This window comes from Aplidium turbinatum, chromosome 10 (assembly GCF_918807975.1).
Source record: "Aplidium turbinatum chromosome 10, kaAplTurb1.1, whole genome shotgun sequence".
Lineage (NCBI taxonomy): Eukaryota > Metazoa > Chordata > Ascidiacea > Aplousobranchia > Polyclinidae > Aplidium > Aplidium turbinatum.
Genome location: NC_137481.1, coordinates 23,729,874 through 23,749,125, shown reverse-complemented (window position 1 = coordinate 23,749,125; position 19,252 = coordinate 23,729,874). Strand labels below are relative to the sequence as shown.

At 39.9% G+C, this 19,252-nt stretch overlaps 2 protein-coding genes across 5 annotated transcripts in view; both read right to left on the bottom strand.

The window, feature by feature from the left end:
* LOC145778010 (uncharacterized) overlaps positions 1 to 17,460 on the bottom strand; it is a 33,138-nt gene extending 15,678 nt beyond the window's left edge. For 2 of the 3 annotated variants that reach the window (XM_082589392.1, XM_082589394.1), the window contains exons 1-3: positions 17,297 to 17,460; positions 6,330 to 6,515; positions 986 to 1,124 (exon numbers count right to left, since the gene is read on the bottom strand). In XM_082589392.1, the coding sequence (XP_082445518.1) occupies positions 986 to 1,124; positions 6,330 to 6,515; positions 17,297 to 17,328 (357 nt within the window). In that variant the 5' untranslated portion in view covers positions 17,329 to 17,460. Of the gene's footprint in view, positions 1 to 985; positions 1,125 to 5,539; positions 5,896 to 6,329; positions 6,516 to 17,296 lie in introns of those variants that run through there. The other variant, XM_082589393.1, reaches the window with a different exon arrangement.
* A 28-nt stretch (positions 17,461 to 17,488) lies between these two features.
* LOC145778011 (uncharacterized) overlaps positions 17,489 to 19,252 on the bottom strand; it is a 29,697-nt gene continuing 27,933 nt past the window's right edge. The window contains exon 2 of one of the 2 annotated variants that reach the window (XM_082589395.1): positions 17,489 to 19,168. In XM_082589395.1, coding sequence (XP_082445521.1) covers positions 17,710 to 19,146 — 1,437 coding nt within the window. In that variant the 5' untranslated portion in view covers positions 19,147 to 19,168 and the 3' untranslated portion in view covers positions 17,489 to 17,709. The remainder of the gene's footprint in view (positions 19,169 to 19,252) is intronic. The other variant, XM_082589396.1, reaches the window with a different exon arrangement.

Sequence of the window (19,252 nt, the reverse complement as noted above, 5' to 3'; positions counted from 1 at the left end):
AACGACACGATGTTAAATCTATAGAGGCTCAAAATTGCAAAAAAAAATGTATTTGCTGAAGGCAATCTTAAAAACTAGAGCCAATTCGAAAAAAAAGTGCATTTGCGGAATCAGGGGCCTCGAAATACCCTAAAATGACTCTCGCATGCCGTGCCTTTAAAAAAAAATTTTTGTTTGCCTGTGTTATCTTTGATAGCTCAATGATGAAATCTAATCTTCAAACTTTTCTGTTGAGCCCACTGTTGATGGGAAGCACGTGTGGGTGTGGTTGCGTGTGGTAATCTATAAATCAATCTAATTGTTCTCCAAAGTTAAAACAATGATATCATTACATACTATGCAGTGCATGCACGTCGGCCTACTGTGTAATGCTGCAGATTATTTCTCCCAGGTTGGTATTATAACTGTATGTGTATATTGCCTTTTTATTTGTGTGTACATCGCCATATTTTGTAGGCTACAGCGCTATAGAGCAATTTTGTAATTTATTTGGCCAAATCGGACCCAAAAATGGAAATTTTTCGCTGGTTGGCATAAAAGGCAATCATGAAAACACAATGCATAAGCGATTTGAAGTATTAGGAATGCAGCAATGTCATGGGGGGTCTGGGAGGCTTCGCCCCCCAGAAGTTTGATTAACTTTAACTGCTACGCCTTTGGGCCCACCTACTTTTAAAATGGTTCCTCCATCCCTGCCCGGACCCCCTAGAATACGCGTGCCTTCGGCACGCTCTAACCCCCCACCAGCTTAATTGCTTCCCTTGTTTAACCACCAGAATACGTCACTGTACATCAGCTAGCGATGTCTTAAATCAAACACTTTGTCGTTCTCTTCAATTCATCAAACATTTGGCCCCCCCCAAATTTTTTTTCTGGCTACGCCACTGGCTGAGACAAATGGCCTACAGAAGCTTGCTCGAGATAAAAAATTGAAGCGTTTCATCAAGTTTTTGAAAAAACTTTCATAAGGAACATCATTGCTCACCTTAGTTAAGGGCCCACTATCTTTGATTAGTTTTTCCAGCTCCTGTTTGTCAAATACAGTCATGTGGTCAATTCCTCGACCATTCAAAACAAGCTGCAGTTGGCGGTTTTTCAGCTTGTGTGAACTCAACAGATCGCTCCTAAGCATACGTTTATAAGTAAATGGAATCTTTATTATCAAAATAACTTTAACACTCTGGTTTACTGTTAGTGGAGTGGTCAAAAGGGAATTATAAATGTTTATTTAATACAATTTCGTAAAAGGGTCTCATAATTAATAACTTAGCTCTTTTCGAGATAAAAAATTTCTTTCAATGACTATTTTTTTGGCTTGAATGTGTGTGATCAAACCTCATTGAAGACTTACTCAAGGATTTCTTTCAAAGAACTTATTTCCTCCGAGCCAAAAACGTGAGGTGCAACAAAGAAAATTATGCAGAAAAGCATAGATTTGTATGTTATCATTTTGAAAGGTAAATGTCTGATATGCCAATAAAAGTTGGTCTCAGCCTGAAACGATGTAAATCTAAAGACTAGTTTAAACTTAGATCTGTTACAGCTTGTGATTGCCACTGTCAATGCTTAAAAAAAAAAACACAAAATTAGACAGGAATTAAAAAATGCCTAAAACTTTCTCTGACATCTTTCTATTTTTTAAACCACAGAGAAATAAAACAAAGTAACTTCAGCGGGTTTAACATGATGTATTACATACACAAATATAACATAATTAAAAATACACTCTAACGTTTTCGACACGTACGTGTGTCCTCATCAGGAATTACATATCTGTTCACCATCATCGTTCCTCTTGTCTTGTGTGTGTTCTAATTGTTTGTCAAATGCCTGTAATTTACACCTCATGTGATCTGCTTTCCACCGTATAATTTACTTGTAATCATTCCTGTGTCACTCGTTCAGTTTGTGCTTTTCAGTCTGGAGTGTCGTTAGTATACAGTTATGGTGCAAAGTCAAATTTACCTGTGTGTGTATGTAGGCTAATACATCATGTTAAACCCGCTGAAGTTACTTTGTTTTATTTCTCTATGGTTCAACAAAGCAAACTCTCTAACAAAGCTTTATCAACTTTCTATATCAATAACAACGCATACTGTGTAGGTGCTTTCTAATTGTGGGATTCAAACATTGGCCTATGAATACACGTCTTACTAAGACAAGCAATTTCCAGACAAAAGCAGATAGCCTACTAAGGGAATGTTTATGTAAGATCGTCCTTATGGTATCGCATTGTATTAAAAATGATTCCACAATATGGACGACCTGTCTCAAATTACTGTACGTCAAGTGAATTCGATACCAACTTACACAAAATTGGGCAACTTTCTATTTTTAGATGCTCTTGGGCATTCAAATGCTAATGCAAGGTAGTTACTCCTAACAGACAAAGTCAAAGATTTTTTTTTTCGAATTCAATTTTTATTGAAGAATTTTGTCTTGTTTCATTTCGAAATCGAAGCGATTTTGTTGCTGCGTTTTTGAAGCAAAAACGGCATGTTTTTAATTACCGTTTATATATACTTTTTTTAAGTGATTAATTTAACTTGTGAAAGTGTGGAAGAATCTAAACTGGTTTTAACTTTCAACGTCTTGTTGCTATGGCTTCATTAATTAATTATTTGTTATTAATAATTTGCTCAAACTGTTTGTTCAAAGATAGCATCTCCTCAAAGCTTAAGATAATTTTTGTTAGCAGTGATCTGACAATTCAAAAGAAATGGAGGCTAGTTGGCTTCTATATGTTTCTGGTTGTAGGCTACCTGTAAATAGAAGATTTGTCGACCATCAATCAACATCGTAATAACTTTTTTCTAGATAAAAGCAGCTACGTAAGCAGTTGCCTCATGCAAACACCTGGGTGTTTCTCCAATCCTCATTATCTAACTGGGTCGCTAGCCACCTTATGTTGGTTTCTGTGCCAAAATAGTAGGCTACCAAAACTATATCAATTATTTAAACAAAGAAGGAAATTGGTAACATGTATCTTTTAATTAACGAAACATTTGTTAAAACTAAAAATTGACAAAAGGCAATTCTAAAAAGCAAATAACAAAGTGTTAGCAATAAATTAATCCTTAAACGCCTAAGTGGTTCGCTAGCGACCCGAAGGAAAATTTGCAGGCACGTACCTCCCATAGGCTACTAGACACCGCACAACCGCCATACTCCGTGTACTTCTCCAGCTACCATTCACCTTGACTTTCGTCAACGCCATTGTTTTGATTTGTGACCCCGTAAAGAATAATTAACTTTTTTGTCACATTATTAGCCAACCTGACTGGATCGCTAGCAACCCCATAGGTTTTTGCAACGAATCTTTTTACTCAATTCTAGCAAAAAGCACTTACCATCCACAAGCTAAAAATATAATATTTGGTCTATTGTTCGAACAGATTATGTGTCGGTTCGTATCTGAAGCTTCTCTTGCGGCCTATCATTACTCTACAAGTTCTTCTGTTTCTAAGTTCTTTAAACTATAATCTGAAAGTGTCTAGCCTACTTCACCAACGAAAAGGACGTTTTATTGAGCAGTTTTTATGTCCTGTTCTTAAGAATTGCTCATCAGCCGTAAAACTGCTATAAAATACATTTGAATGGCTGCTTCTCAATTCTGCCTCACATAAAAAGCATTCCATTCAGTTTGAATCAGGCGAATAAACATACCAGTTATAGAAAGCAAATTCAGTTTAACAATTTGTTTGTGTAGCCAAGTTCCGTTAAATGTATGTAAATGTGCTCAAAAAGAGCTTGGATTCTCTGGTCTTTCTTGTAATGAGCTTTTTGCAATTGCGGATTACGGGGAGAACTTGGACACGTCCCCCCAAAACCGTAAAATTGAGGAATTTTGTCAAATAAAAATATACATCTTAAACAATATTGGACCACAAAAAAACGACCAAAATAAGGCAACATTTATGAAATAGTAACTTACAGCTAATAACCTCTCATAATCATAAAATAAATTATATTATTAAATTATAATTAAAATATAAAATTGAAGTAAGCTTATAGAATTAAAATTTGCTAAAACTTTATAGGGACAAGCTCCCTATTCAAGTTCAACTCTTTGCTTTTTTGGGTTTGATATGTTACATTATCTATTTTTGCTAAGAATTTTTAGTTATTAGCAATTCCGGTACTTCCTCCCATTTTTTGTCGATCCTGCTATTGGTTGTCTGACCTCATCAATTAGCTTCGATTTCAGCAAACATTTCCTTTTTCTTTTCCATTTGCTCAACATTCCTGTAGGCCTACAACATTTGTCGCAAAAGTTTGTTGAACGGTCAAAATATCATTATTGTTTTTATCGTTTGCACGCGTTTACAACTCTTCTTGAACAATCTTGTTGTTTATAACCTTCAGACAAATTAATTTAAAGGTGATGCAATAGATTGAATTTCGCTTTTAGCCAGTGGTGCCACGGCTTGTGTTTTAGCACAAGATCTTGTGTTTTTACTTTTGATCTTGTGTTCTTGTGCTTTCTGATCGATTTTTGGCTAAATCTTGTGTTTTTTTAATCAAAGTCAAATTTACCGTTGTTAGCATGGATTTGAGTTTGGTAGAGAATTAAGGACTGGCACTGAAAGGTTTTAGTAACTAGGTTTCTAGTACCGTACTTAGGCATATTGACCAATTTTACACATTGAGTTATCAAGCCTGACAAGATGAGCTAAAAGTTGTCGTCGCCAGACTCAGAGGTTGTGTTGCTAGATAACAAGAGCAGCAAAAAGAGTACATCAGCATGAAAAAATGACAATCATTCACCAAGTCCCAAAACAAAAAAGTGGTATAAACGTCCTTTTAATCGTCAATGGTTGAATGATCCTGATTTTAAAAGTTCGATACAAGAAGATAAAACTGATTGACATGTACGGTTTTATAGCCTTTTATAGGCTTTTATAGGTAGCCTTTTGTAAGATTTGTGATATTAAATTAAAGACCACAAATTGAAATCTTGAGACAGTGATTTTGTACCGGTGAGCATATATCTTCTCTAAACTGTTGATTTCAGAGTCATGTTAGTCTTCAAATTGGCACAAAATGGGTCGCAAAGGTTCAATTTTGCAATCTTGTGCTTTTGTATCCAAATCTTGTGCTTTTTTTTTCTTAAATCTTGTGTTTTCTCCAAATTTGCTGTGGCAGCATTGCTTTTAGCAGCATGATCGTTGCTTACATCAGGCTAAAATAGGTCGTTTCTATCTTCATTTGTAAAGTTGTCTTCAGAGCTTGTCTAAAACATTACGCCCAACTAAATGTATATATGGCAGTAGCCTACTTCGAAACGAAAATTGTAGTTTAGAGTCACGTCATTTGCAGGCTGTCGTTTGGCTACTAGAACAACTTCGTAGCGTAGCCATCTGTTAAATGTTAAGCTCTACTTATACTAAATACCTTTTTTTTGTTGAACAGAAGTGACGACATGAACTCAGCATCAACGCGCTACAAGGATACACGATCACTAATAAGTAGGCTACATTAATAAACAATGATAGTGGGTTACAAGCCTGACTTGCACCAACACCTCGCACATACCAACCTTGGGTTTGTCAAATAAATTGCTTCGCAGTGCCCATGTCGGTATATTCCACCCACAAAAAGATTCCTGGAAATTACCCTTCTGGTAAATATTTCCGTATCTGTTCAATATTGTGCAATGGCGATATTTGACAAAGGAATAACATCACGTGCAGGTTAAATGTCATAAAGTTCATAAATGGACCTCAGAAGTGATCGAGTACATCCGAATTTGCGTTGAAAAGCAAACAAATGGAACCAGTTTGGTTGTAGCCTACAATCTTCTTCTGGCTTTATTCCCACTTCAAGTGCAATCGACAGTGCAGATTGCAGTCCTCCACATCGCTCTGTTAGCAGCATATTCTTCCTTCACTCCAACTATTTCAATGTAATCAATGTAAAATGAGAGATTTTGCTGTCTGAGCATGTTAATTTTTGTGCACCAACAAAATATCAAACTTTCTGATTCTGATTAAGCCTTCTATGAAACTGTTTAAATCAACTCAAACTCAAATTGTTCTGAGGGCCAAATGATGACTTGTATAAATTAACCCGAAGGCCGCAATACACAGTAAGAATTCAATAAACAAAATAACAGTAAAACGCAATAAAAAAGGTAGTAAGAAGGTCATGTATATAATATATATGTGTGATCATATTCAAATTACGTTGTTAAAATAGTATCACATATATTGGAAAAGCAGACGCTACTTACGGTTTCTTATTTAAAGAATCTTCAGGTGCTAAGTATCTATTAGCTCAAAATAAAGCACATTTAAATAATAATTCAATATTCTATAGACTTTCATTACGTCATGATGATCACAGCGACGGGAGAACACCGCGTCGTTTGTCGGCCAAACACAGTGCAACAAAATCCCCCCTTTCCTCCCGCACGCGTATGAGGAACGATGGCGCCTCCATGCGGCACAGACCTTTCTCTTCGAGGTCTCAACAGCTCCTCTTGCTCCAACGGCCAAGAACAAGTGCTTCCATTCCTGGAAAAACAAGGTAAAAAGAAGTAGAACTATTTTGGTCAACTTGAGATTGATGTCTATCTAGGAACTTTCTAAGGTTATTGAGCTTGCTCTGTCATACTGCTACCCTCTAAGCAATATCCCTTGCAGTGGGGACTCTCCGTCCATTTTCGTCCGTTACCATTTGTTATGAACAGGAAGAGGACTGTGGGGAGAAAACGGTAATATAGTTCTATACTGTTACCTCGACATGGTATCGAACACAGGTATACTGCTACAAAACCTAAAATTTAACCATTATACCGTTGACCAGACTATAGGAACTTGTTTGTAACCTTTCCAAAGTTTTACATTTGCAGCCATGCAGAAGGAGGATGCTTACCGCTATATTGGAACACTGATATATACAATATTCTACTTTATCTTACTCAAGAATGTATATTTTTTTAGCAAATTGAGCGTAGCTTGTATTTCCCAATCAGGTTCTTGAACAGTGTTTGGATTTGTTTGTTTGGTGATAATTTACAAAGTTGAAACGCTTTAGGTACATCCTGATCAAAGATGAAGAATCGTTTAGTCAGAACCTGCATCCTCCCACTCCTAGCAAGATAGCAAGATGGAGGAAAGTTTGTTAAGGAAGAGATTTCCTGCTCAACATCAGTCTGTGGTGAAAGCGATGAAAAAATTGAAAGTCAACGATTCGGAAGCGGATATTTCAGAGTTTGATGACTGGAATATCGACGACTTTAATTATTCTTCGGATGATGAAGATCTTCCTTCAGAAAAAAAATTCAAAGAACTTGCAACCTCAAAAAAGTTTCACTGAACAGTCATCTCGATCTTCAACAGCTCCTCTACCTCATCGGACTTCATCAAGCAACAGCAGAATGAAAATTTCCCCAAAGAAAACAAACCAATCAAGAGAGATATCCTCTTCTAAAACTAAGCCTACTTCTTACGGGTACTCCCCTATATCTGTGCTTCACCGCAAAACTTCTAACTACATTCCAACGTCTTTCAAAGTACAGTATAATGCCTATTCCATCCCTTGTTTTCAAAATTTTTAAATTGTAGGTTTTTGTGAAAATTAATACGTGAAATGCAGTTTGTCGTAGCTTAGTTTATGATATCAACCAATGAGCTATTGTCTCATTGCGGTTGAATAAAAAAAAATAAATCAAGACCGTTATTGATGCCCATCAATGCCAATGTTCTGTTGCTACAGTCTTGCTAACATACTCCAATGTCAGATATCAACTCTAAGTATTTAAAACTTGAATTGAAAGTTAATATTGATTTAAAAGCTTCTTAAAAACTATTCAAAAAAGCACAATGGGAGTCCAGAGGTACTTTTGGACCCGGTCTGGGATCATTTTAAAGGCCCGAATTCTTTTCAGTGGGCCTTGGAACGAAGAAAACACCGCGTATTCTTTGGAGTTGTATTGGTTGGTTTAGATTATAGCACAGGTTTACAGCCTGGGGTGCGCGGCCCCCATGGGGTCCGTAGGATAGTATAAAAGGGTACGTGAGTGTCTTGGTATTGACTGCAGGAAGGCTACTTTATTTCAATTGTTTGCGCAACGACAGAAGAAAATCATAAAAAAATTATTTTCGAACATGAATCACAGCAGACTACCATCATAATAGTGTTTATAATAAGCAAACAATTGGGATCACTGCATAGTCAAATGATCTTATTGATTTAAGATCGACTGAAGTATTGCGACTGGAATTTCATGCCAATCTGTGGAGGAGTTTTAATACTCACAGCACCAAACCTACCTGGTCAGAAATAAAAACAACTACACCGAACGACCATGTTGTTGATGCCATCAGACAGGTTGGTGCTAGGAATTAAGCTTAAATCTTTTGTATTTTTGTCGCCCATTCATTCAATTGTTTTGTCGCGAGTAAGCCACTTTGCTCCTTGGTCGACGAGCACTGGAGCCAACCTATCTTTTTGCCCTACAAGGTCTATGTTCCTTCAAACAAGCATTCTTGTGAACTAAAATGAAGAAATCAACTCGTGCCAGCCACTCAACGACTCTTCAATAAAGTATACAAACAAAACATCTCCGGCTGGTAGCTGGGCGAAAAACAAATATAAATTAGAATGCAAACTCATTACTGTACGCTTCCCATCTCCCACCAGACTCCGTCCCTTTATCCCCTACGACGCCGACTATTCAGTGTCGGTTTTTGCGGTGTGCAAACCGTGCGATCGCACAGGGCCCGCAATTTACTCAGAAAATGCAGTAATTTTGTCATTTCCAATGGAAAAACTCAACAAGTGAATTCAACAAAGGAATTAACAAGAAAACATAGAGACTCAATGGGTGCAACCTATTTCGTCCCCTGAACTTTTCGTACCCTGAAAAGATCGAGAAAAAAAACAACAGAGCCGAAGTCGCTGATCGAAGTTGTCGCAAACATTTCAAAATTTCTCTCGATCTTTTCAGAGGACAAAATAGGTCGAAATTTGATTTTGTTACTCCGATTTCAGGGTACGAAATCGGGGTACGAAATAAGTTGCATCCAGACTCCACATAGAGACATAGCTTTATTTCCGAAAAATGCCAAAGAAAGCATGATCTTATCCTTTTGCTATGCCACCGGACAGCACTATTTTACAGTAATATTCATACCTAAATTTTTGTTGAACATGCTCTCAGAATGCCCCGTTGGGTGTCGCCTTCGGCGATTACGCCGTCAGGCTTTGGCCGCCGACCGTCAAATCATCCCCCCTCCCCTTTCAAAATACGATAGCCTACCTAGCTACGCTACTGAATTGGATCATATTGTCATTGGAACCCGCAAAGCATATTCCGCACAGGGCCCGAAATACCCTAAGACCTGCACTGGACTATTGCACCACTGCATTGCTCCTACCGAGATAGGCCTAGTTGCGTTTCAACCTTATTTCCACAAGGGTCAGACTTTTCTCTCAACGTTATTCCAATTTTCGTGCTAACAACGCTGAGGAACAAACCACCAGCTCTTTGTAACTGCTGTGCTACCGCCTGCATGGATAGAGTTACTTTGACTTAGGCCAGGGATTTTCAACTTTTTTGCACCGCAAACTCTCTTAAACCAATCAACATAGCCTCGAGAACCCTCGCCCCCATAAAAATGTTCAACAAAAGCATATTTAATGCAAAATTTAATCAAATTTGATTCACGATGACATCCAGTTATGTCTCGTTTCGCTGGTCTAATGCAAATTTCTGAAACCAACAAAAAACGCTTTTTCACGATGTTAATAGGCTATTGCTTTTATTGGGCTACGTTTCCTCCAATGTTAATAATTCCATTTCCTATCAAGCTTGGTTAGAGTAGGCTATAGGAAAAAAAGTAATGAATAAAAGCTAGATGTTCATATTTTCACAGGTTGAACCTATTGCGTTTTTTTGTGGGTTGATTGAAATCCATTTCAGTGAGATGGTTAGTGCTGCATTTTTTAACAAGCTTGTAAATGCGTGGAACTGTTGCTGAAAGAACTTCAAAACAAAATAGCCTACAGCACACTAAATTTTTTCAATGCCGTTGGTAACGACAATGACAAATCTATATTTGACATAGGATTCCAAATGACCTTGCGTTTTTGCCATAGTATGATGGTTACTGGTTAGCGCTAGTCCGTAGCCTACAAAGCAACGTTCAAGAAATAGGTGAAAAATATTGAAAGTTTGGACCCAGAGTGTTATAGTCGTCATTTTATTTACGTTGAATATATGTAACTCGTGACCAGCGTCACTACATAATCACCGTTCAGCGTTTTCTGGTACAGACGTTGGAATTGATTACCACCGCACTGCGCGTGTAATCAATTGAGCGTTCTGTACCACGTTCCTCAGTTGATTGTTTTGCGTTTCTTTCTTACTATATATTGCGTTGATTTTATACACTGAATAAACCAGCTTAGTGGCCGAGTGGTTTCGCCTTCGGCTCTGGTGCTGGTAGATCTGAGATCGATTCCAGGTCGGGTCAAACCGAAGACTTGAAAAACGGTACCGATTGTGTTCTATCCTGCATAGCGCAGTGAGAATGAATCGGGTAATAATGTGATAACATCGTAAACCTGATACAAATTAAAAATGAGCCCTGTCGCTAAAAGACCTTAGCTGTTGTAGAGCGACAATAAATAAAACCATAACATTATTATTATTATTACACTGAATGAGTAAGTAACAAGAGGTACATGGTTTTCTCACTTGGTTGGCTATCGCTACAATTATTATTGTTTATTTTATATTAAACGTCTGGAAATACAACAGACATTTAACTGGCGTCGTCGGCAGGATCTTTACAGAATTTCTACAGGATTTTAGAAACATAGAGAAACTGATCGAAGTCCTGCAACAACAAATTGCCAACCAAGAACGCCAGACGAAGGAGCAAATTGCCAGACAAGAAGAACGTCACCAAGAACAAGTACAACGTCACCAAGAACAAGAACAACGTCATCAAGATCAAATTGCCAACCAAGAAAAGCGCCACCTTGAACAACTACGAGAAATACGAGCCCAAACTTCAAGACCACAACCAACAACAATACAACAACAGGTATCTTTACCTAAGTTCGTAACGTTCGATGCCACCACTGAACTGTGGGCAGACTATTGGAAGAGGTTTAACACCTTTGTAGCAGCACATTCAGTCGCACAAGACAAAATGCCGCAGGTTTTTCTCACCAATCAATCACCTACAATCTATAAAATGTTAACAATTTGGCTGCGCAGGAAACAAACCCAAAAGAAGTCAACGATCTCACCATGACGAAAATTACAAATTACACGGCTCAACAATTCGACCCAAAACGCTTCATCGTGAGGGAGCGATTCCGTTTCTGGAGCGAAATGAAGCGCAAGCCCGGTGAAACAGCTCAAGAACTAGCCATCCGCATACGGCAGGCAGCTGCCACCTGTGACTTCTCGTCCATTTCAAATCCATTGGACGAAGCTTTACGTACTCGTTTTATTTGTTCAATAGGTAACGAGGCGGTGCTTAAGGCGTTATTCAAAATCAGAGCTGATGAACTTACTTTCAAACGTGCGGTGGAGGTTGCATCAGAAACCGAAGAGGCAGCCAAGGTGGCCAAAGAAACTGTTTACGGCACTCCACCAGCACCAGTTGCGAAAGTAAGGACCATCAGCAAACCTCCAAAAACTAGGCAACTTACAGGTAGGCTACTTTCTTTACTTCTAAAAATAAAGAATGCTATCGTTGTGGTAATTCCAACCATAACGCCAATGACTGTAGGTTTAAGAAAGCCACTTGCCATTTCTGCAATATTACGGGACACTTACAGAGTGTTTGTCGAAAGAAAGCTAGACAGTTCAAACCTTCTAAGGTAAATTGTATCGAGGAAATTAACATGCTTTCTAGTTCTTGCAGAAAAGCTCGAAATTCAAAGTTGGAAGTACCGATCTCCATTAATTCGGTAACCACACACTTAGAACTGGACACTGCTACAAATGGAAATTTCCTTTCCAGCGACGTCTGGACTCGGGTAGGCGCACCTCAATTGCAAGCACCAGTGTCGCAGTTCCAATCTGCTACCAAGCATCTAGTACCAATCACGGGTTCTTTCACGGCCCAGGTAACTTGTCCTTCCACGGGAAGGTCAGATAATATTCCTTTTGTAGTCACGACAGTCAAAAGACTGAACTTGCTAGGTCGTGATGCAATTTCGTCTTTAGGAATTTCTATCGATAAATTCCTTCTGTCTAACTATTCTACTTTACAGAGTATCCAGTCATACGACAAGCCTGATAAGAGTCTGGAGAAAGCATGCTCCCTCTTATGAGACGAGTTCAAAGATGTTTTTAAGCCTGAACTCGGGTGCTTACGAGATTATAAACTAGACATAGATTTTAAGTCTGATGCTAAACCTGTTTTTCTAAAACCTAGGCCTGTACCTTTCGCGCTAAAGGAGGACTTAGCACAAGCCTATGATTCGGGCATTGCACGTGGTGTATGGACACCAGTTCAGTTTTGCGATTGGGGCACACCGGTTGTTCCAGTTCGTAAGCGTTCAAATTCTTCAGAAGCGAAGGCCAAGTTACGCATTTGTGGCGATTATTCAGTCACGGTGAACCCTTCCCTGGAGACCCATCGTCACCCGTTACCCTTACCAGAAGACTTAATGCAAAAGTTGGGTGGTTTGTATGGTTTCAGCAAGATAGACTTGGCTGATGCCTACAATCAGATTCGACTTGGTCCTGACAGTCGAAAACGACTTGCATTAAGCACTCATCGTGGCGTACTTTTACAAAATGTTTTACCTTTTGGCATATCTTCTGCTCCAGGTTATTTTCAGAAGATCATGGACGACCTTACAGCCGACCTTCCAGGGTTGCAGTCTACCTAGACGACATTCTTGTCAGTGGCAATACTGCTGAGGAGCATCTCCAGAATCTTAGACGGCTCCTCGATCGACTTCACTCAAAAGGCCTGAGGTGTAGGAAAGATAAGTGTAAGTTTGCACAACCTCAGGTAGAGTATCTCGGACACATTTTGTCCAAGCAGGGCATCTCCAAAGGTCCCAAGGTAAACGCCATACTGGAGATGTCTGCCCCCACTGACGTATCTTCTCTTCGTTCGTTTTTAGGTTCCTTACAATTTTACTCGAAGTTTCTACCGTTGAACGCTTCTACTGTAGCAGAACCACTATACCATCTCACGAAAAAGGACATTCCTTGGAGATGGGGAAAACAAGAGGAAAACTCTTTTATTCAGCTGAAGCATTATCTTTCTACTAATGAGGTTCTTACACATTTCAATGCTTCACTTCCGGTAGGTATCGCATGTGATGCTTCTAGTGTGGGCATCGGTGCTATTTTGTTTCACCGTTACCCAGATGGCACAGAACGGCCTATAGCAAACGTTTCAAAAGTATTAACAGCCTCTCAGAGAAACTATAGTCAAATTCAGAAAGAGGCTTTGTCGATAATTTTTGGGCTAAAGAAATTCTATCAATATCTTTTTGGTAGATCATTCATTTTGGTCACAGATCATAAACCATTGCTTAGTCTTTTTGGCCCGACCAAATCGACACCTTTTTTGGCAGCAAATCGTTTGGCTCGTTGGGCACTCTTTTTGTCGCAATTTACATACACTATTGAGTACAGGAAGACAAAGGATCATCAAAACGCTGATGCTTTGAGTCGCTTACCAGCAGGAGGGGATAAAGTTTTCGATGAAGAGGAAAGTGCGGATGACATTGATATCGTCTGCGCTATCGATGCTTTGGATTTGCAGGTCCAGACCCCAAATGCCGCCTCACTGCGTAAAGAATCTTCTAAAGATCCTATCATTTCCACGGTAATGCGTTTCATTCATGAAGGATGGCCGGCCAAGTCTTCTCCACAAGACCCGGTCGAACCGTTTCGTAAGTACGCAGACTCTCTTTCTACTTGTTACGGATGTCTACTTTACGGTTCCAGAGTGGTCATCCCTTCCAAACTTCGTCCTTCCGTCCTTCAGTTGCTTCATGAAGGACATTTCGGCATTGAGAGAATGAAGCAGTTGGCAAGGACGTCCGTCTACTGGCCAAACATCGATCGAGACATCGCGGAACTTTGTCACAAGTGCAGTACCTCTGGCAAATATCAACCGCAATCTAAATCCCAGGTCCAATCATGGACGGTTCCAGAAGCACCGTGGAGTCGCTTACACATAGATCATGCGGTAGAATTCATGGGTTACCATTGGTTACTCAGCATTGATGCTTTTTCTAAATACCCATGTATTCATGCTACTACTTCCTTATCGTCAACAGCTACTATCAACCTGCTAGAAGAAGATTTTGCTCATTTCGGCTATCCCCATACTGTAGTTACCGATAATGCTACTACTTTTAAATCCACAGAATTCCAAACTTTCTGTAAGGAGAGGGGTATGGTACACATCACGGGTGCACCTTACCATCCGGAAACCAATGGAGCGGCGGAGCGCCTCGTACGTACGTTCAAGCAAGCACTTCGCAAATCTTCCCTGCCCCCGAAACAAGCAGTCTTGGAATTCCTACAGCAGTATCGACGCACGCTAACTCCGAGTGGCTACTCTCCAAGCCAATTACTCAACAATCGTCAGATTCGAACCAAGATCGACACGTTTCTCCCCACACCGTCTCAAGTGGTACCCCGACAAAACCCTCACAACACGAACGCCTCTGAAGTTACAAAACGACATTTCAAACCGGGAGATCCCTGTTACGCGCTATCATTCACTCCACGACGGAGCCAGGATCCTCGTTGGGTTCCAGCCGAGGTGATTAAGCGACAGGGTAGCCGAATCTTCCTGGTACGTCTGCTGCCACATGGTCCGACGTGGAGGCGCCATATGGACCAACTGCAACCTCACTATGCATCATCGGAGGACCAGGAGCCGGGAGAAACTCCTGCACCAACAGTCGACTCCTCCGCTGTCTCCACCTCAGCTCGAACGGATTCGGACGACACACCGACTGTACCGGAATTCGGGCCACACAACCCACGAAGGTCGAGCCGTCGCCGCAGACCTCCGGCCCGTTTCGGACTTTAAGAATTATTGTTTAATTCGGTGTCTTGTTCATATTTTTCTTTGTGTATAAAAATTATCGGGGAGGTGTTATAGTCGTCATTTTATTTACGTTGAATATATGTAACTCGTGACCAGCGTCACTACATAATCACCGTTCAGCGTTTTCTGGTACAGACGTTGGAATTGATTACCACCGCACTGCGCGTGTAATCAATTGAGCGTTCTGTACCACGTTCCTTAGTTGATTGTTTTGCGTTTCTTTCTTACTATATATTGCGTTGATTTTATACACTGAATGAGTAAGTAACAAGAGGTAAATGGTTTTCTCACTTGGTTGGCTATCGCTACAATTATTATTGTTTATTTTATATTAAACGTCTGGAAATACAACACAGAGGAGTGCGAGAAGCGATTTCAAGGGGTCCGTGAAAGTTTTCGAGTTTGCAGCATGATTGATAAATCGCGAAATTAAAAATTGGTTGAGCTTTATTTGTGTGCAAGCTACAGTGATTCTTAAAACTGTAGCCTACGTCGTAATGCACTGGGGTGTTGTTTGAAATTTCAAAGGATACGTACAAAAATTTGGTTTCCTAACTGAAACAAAATTAACATCATCTTATGGATAGAACAATTCCCCGGCAACAACACTTCAACAAATGAAAACTTCACTCTGTCAGTCTTGGTGACAGGGCCTGTGTCGGTGATTCAAAGTATGATTAAGCTATACATAGGCTAATTATATAAAATATGCAACAGTGAACCATTATTTTGCAAGATCTCCACCATGAGATGGAACATGTTTGGACATCTTCTGAGACTTCACCAGGACTCACCTCCCCAGAAAGCCCTTGAATTTGCGATAATTGGCAGCAAAAAGTACCAAGGCCGAACCGGACGTCACCGTACCAACTTATTACAACTGCTGAGATCTGACATCAGAAAAGCTGGCCTGGGATCCCTGCTCAGCAAATCACATCTCCATCGAATGCAAAACATCGCAAAGGACAAAACAGAATGGACATCCTTTCAACCTTGTTGAAAGACTGATCGAAGCCAGCGGCTGTCAAACGATTTGGCTACACTGGCGGGGAAGACAGTTACAATAATTTAATAGTATATGTCACAATCAATGTGCAAGGCCTCGCGATGGACTGCTTTGTGTCTTCAACGAGCGTGTTGTTTTGATTGTAAAATTCTGGTGCGATGTGTTATTATCGGTTATGACCTGAAGTAACCTTTGATCAATCCTAAAAAAAAAATTGAAAACGATACATTGGATTTTCTAGCGTCTCACGACCCCTTGAAACACGACTCGCGACTCCCAGGTTGAAAACCACGGACTTAGGAGCTATGTGTGTGTACAGTGGCGTACGCAGGGGGGGGGGCATTGGGCCATGCCCCCCCCCCCCTTAAACATGTTTTAGTAGTTAACGACGTAGATTAAGGCATTTAATATGTTTTGCATTGCTCTGTCAAAGCAATTACTGTAACAATGTTGTTTTATGGACTAAGCCAATACGAAATACATGGCCCAATCCACCTACCCCACCCCAGGTATGCCAATGTAGCATAGTGTTCTGTAAGCCTATTATAGTGATCAGTGAGAAAGAAATGGATAAAGTCTAAACTAAATCCATTACTGGGATATCATGAAGACGTCTGGGATATCAATGGCCAGTGGCATAGCCAAGGGGGGGGGGGCGGGCCTTGGGGGTTACCGCGTGTGACGTCACGATATTGAGAATGATGCTTTCAGTCTTTATGCTTGGGAATGATGCTTTCAGTCTAAAAAAACTAGCCTAATTTTAAACAAAACTGCATTAAAAGAGCGAGTTTTGCCAATACCAAACATTCAAACATCTCAGCCAGGAATTACCAACAAGAAAACATAGAGACTTAGCTTTATTTCTGAAAAATGCCGAAGAAAACATGATCTTATCCTTTTGCCATGCCACCTGACAGCACCATTTTACAGGAATATTCATACCCACATTTTTGTTGAAAATGCTCTCAGAATGCACCAAAATCAAAGTAATTTTTCAAAATTTTTTGGGGGAGGCCCCCAGACCCCCGCCGCTGGGTGTCGTCTTAAGCGAAAACGCCGTCGGGCTTCGCCTGCCGGGCGTCAAAAACCCCCCTTTCAAAATTCCTGGCTACGCTACTCTCAATGCCCCCCCCCCCCCCCCCCTTGAGAAAATCCTGCGTACGCCACTGTGTGTGTATGTTTTATATTGTAACAAACTCATTATGTTTTATGTTCAAAATTGTGAATAGCTTACCTATGTGGCAATTCGAAGCTGCCAAGTAACATTTTGCAAAGCTAACACTTGTTTCAAACTAATGTTCCTCTGCAACTTGAATACAATGTTTAAACTGGCATAGCAAAGGCACGACTTTACAGCAACATGGCTTTGGCCATGTTGGACAGGTCTTCTGTATTGGGTGTCAGTGGTGTCTGAATGAGGAATAATTTGAATAAATGTGTTAAGATTATCATTTGCGACACCTTATGAAAATAACACAAATCACAATTATTCTACACAGTATAAGACTCAATTTGACCGAGGCTTGCTGGGAGAACATGTTGTTTAATTTGGTGATTGCCATTCCGAGATTATAGCGGTAAATAATGACACACGATTATTTACGACACGCGGCCTCGGCACAAAGGGCATGAATTGTCTATTCTCAGCTATCTGATGCATTCCTTGTCGTGAAAGCGGTGTCCACATGGCAACTCTATAAGCCAGTCCCCAGTTTTAAAGTTTTCTTGACAAAAAGTGCATTGTAGTTGTTCATTTTCAATTTGAGGATCAACATCTACTGGTGGCTCACCTTGAGTTGGTAGCTCACCTGGATTTGGTGACTCATCTTGATGTGATGGCTCATCTTGATTTGGTAGCTCATCTTGATTTAGTGGCTCATCTTGATTTGGTGGCTCACCTTGATTTAGTGGCTCATCTTGATTTGGTAGCTCATCTTGATTTAGTGGCTCATCTTGATTTGGTGGCTCACCTTTAGTTGGTAGCTCAACTTGAGTTTGTGGCTCATCTTGAGTTAGTGGCTCATCTTGAGTTTGAGGCTTATCTTGAGTTGGTGGTTCATCTTGATTTGGTGGCATTAGTTGAGAAAGAAAAGGAAAACGCCTTAAGTTTCTGATTACATCTTCTCTACGAATTTCATCTAATCGAGTGGGAGCATCTTGAACGGCCGAGTTGAACATTTGCATGAATCTCTCATCTTCAGGTTGATTGAATCCTCGAAGAGCTTCATTATCGTAATTCAGAGCTTGTGGATGGTTTCGTGTTGCTGGAATATTCTGATGATGATTTCCTTCACGCCTTCGTGTGAGTGTGATCGACTGATTGCTTTGTGGAATGAGTTGGTTTCTTCTCTGGTGAGGACTCAATTTTGCAGAGTACCATATGACAATAATTGAAAGGCCACCAGCACATAGAGTATGTATTAAATCTTTGAAATAGCTTAAGCTTACACTAAACACTAAAATTGGTACACAGACGACCGTCTCTTCATATGGCAGGAAATCAAAATACAATACCGGAAACAGCATCACCATACATAACGCAAAACGAGGCCAAAAATACTTTTCCATCGGATAATCCAACATTTGTTGAAGAAAATCAAATAAATCTAGTGACCAGTGATCAAACATGCGGTTCCAATTGACGTTATCAGGATAAAAAACGTTCTTGTTTAAGCAAGTCGGGAAGTTGCCGGTAAATCCATTGATACATTCCGTCAATTCCTTCAAGTCAACCTGTATTTGATCAAAGTACAAAACTGGTATATGTTGTACTCGTTTCTCGCAGAACAACATCAAGGTTTCAAATGGGACAATGAATATTACTGGACGTTCAAATGAAATCTCAGACATTTTTGCAATCTCCTGGAGCAAATGGTCGTCGGTGTCAAATTTCATTGCTCCAACCCTTATCATGTTCTTGTACCGCACAGACAAAGTTGTCAGGAACAATGGGAGAGGCTGCCGTCTAGAGACGTAGATCAATTGAAGTTTGTAATTTTTTCTGGTTTTCTTGTACCGCGAAACGGCTTTCAATTTTTTTAAGTTGGATATTACTTCTATTTCTTCCGTCAAAGCTTGATTCATCCACTGATATGCTCTATGAAGGCTATGAATACAATACGAATGTTTGATATTAGATTGAAACTAAAAATAATTCCTTATCTAATATTAATAATAATAATTTCAACTA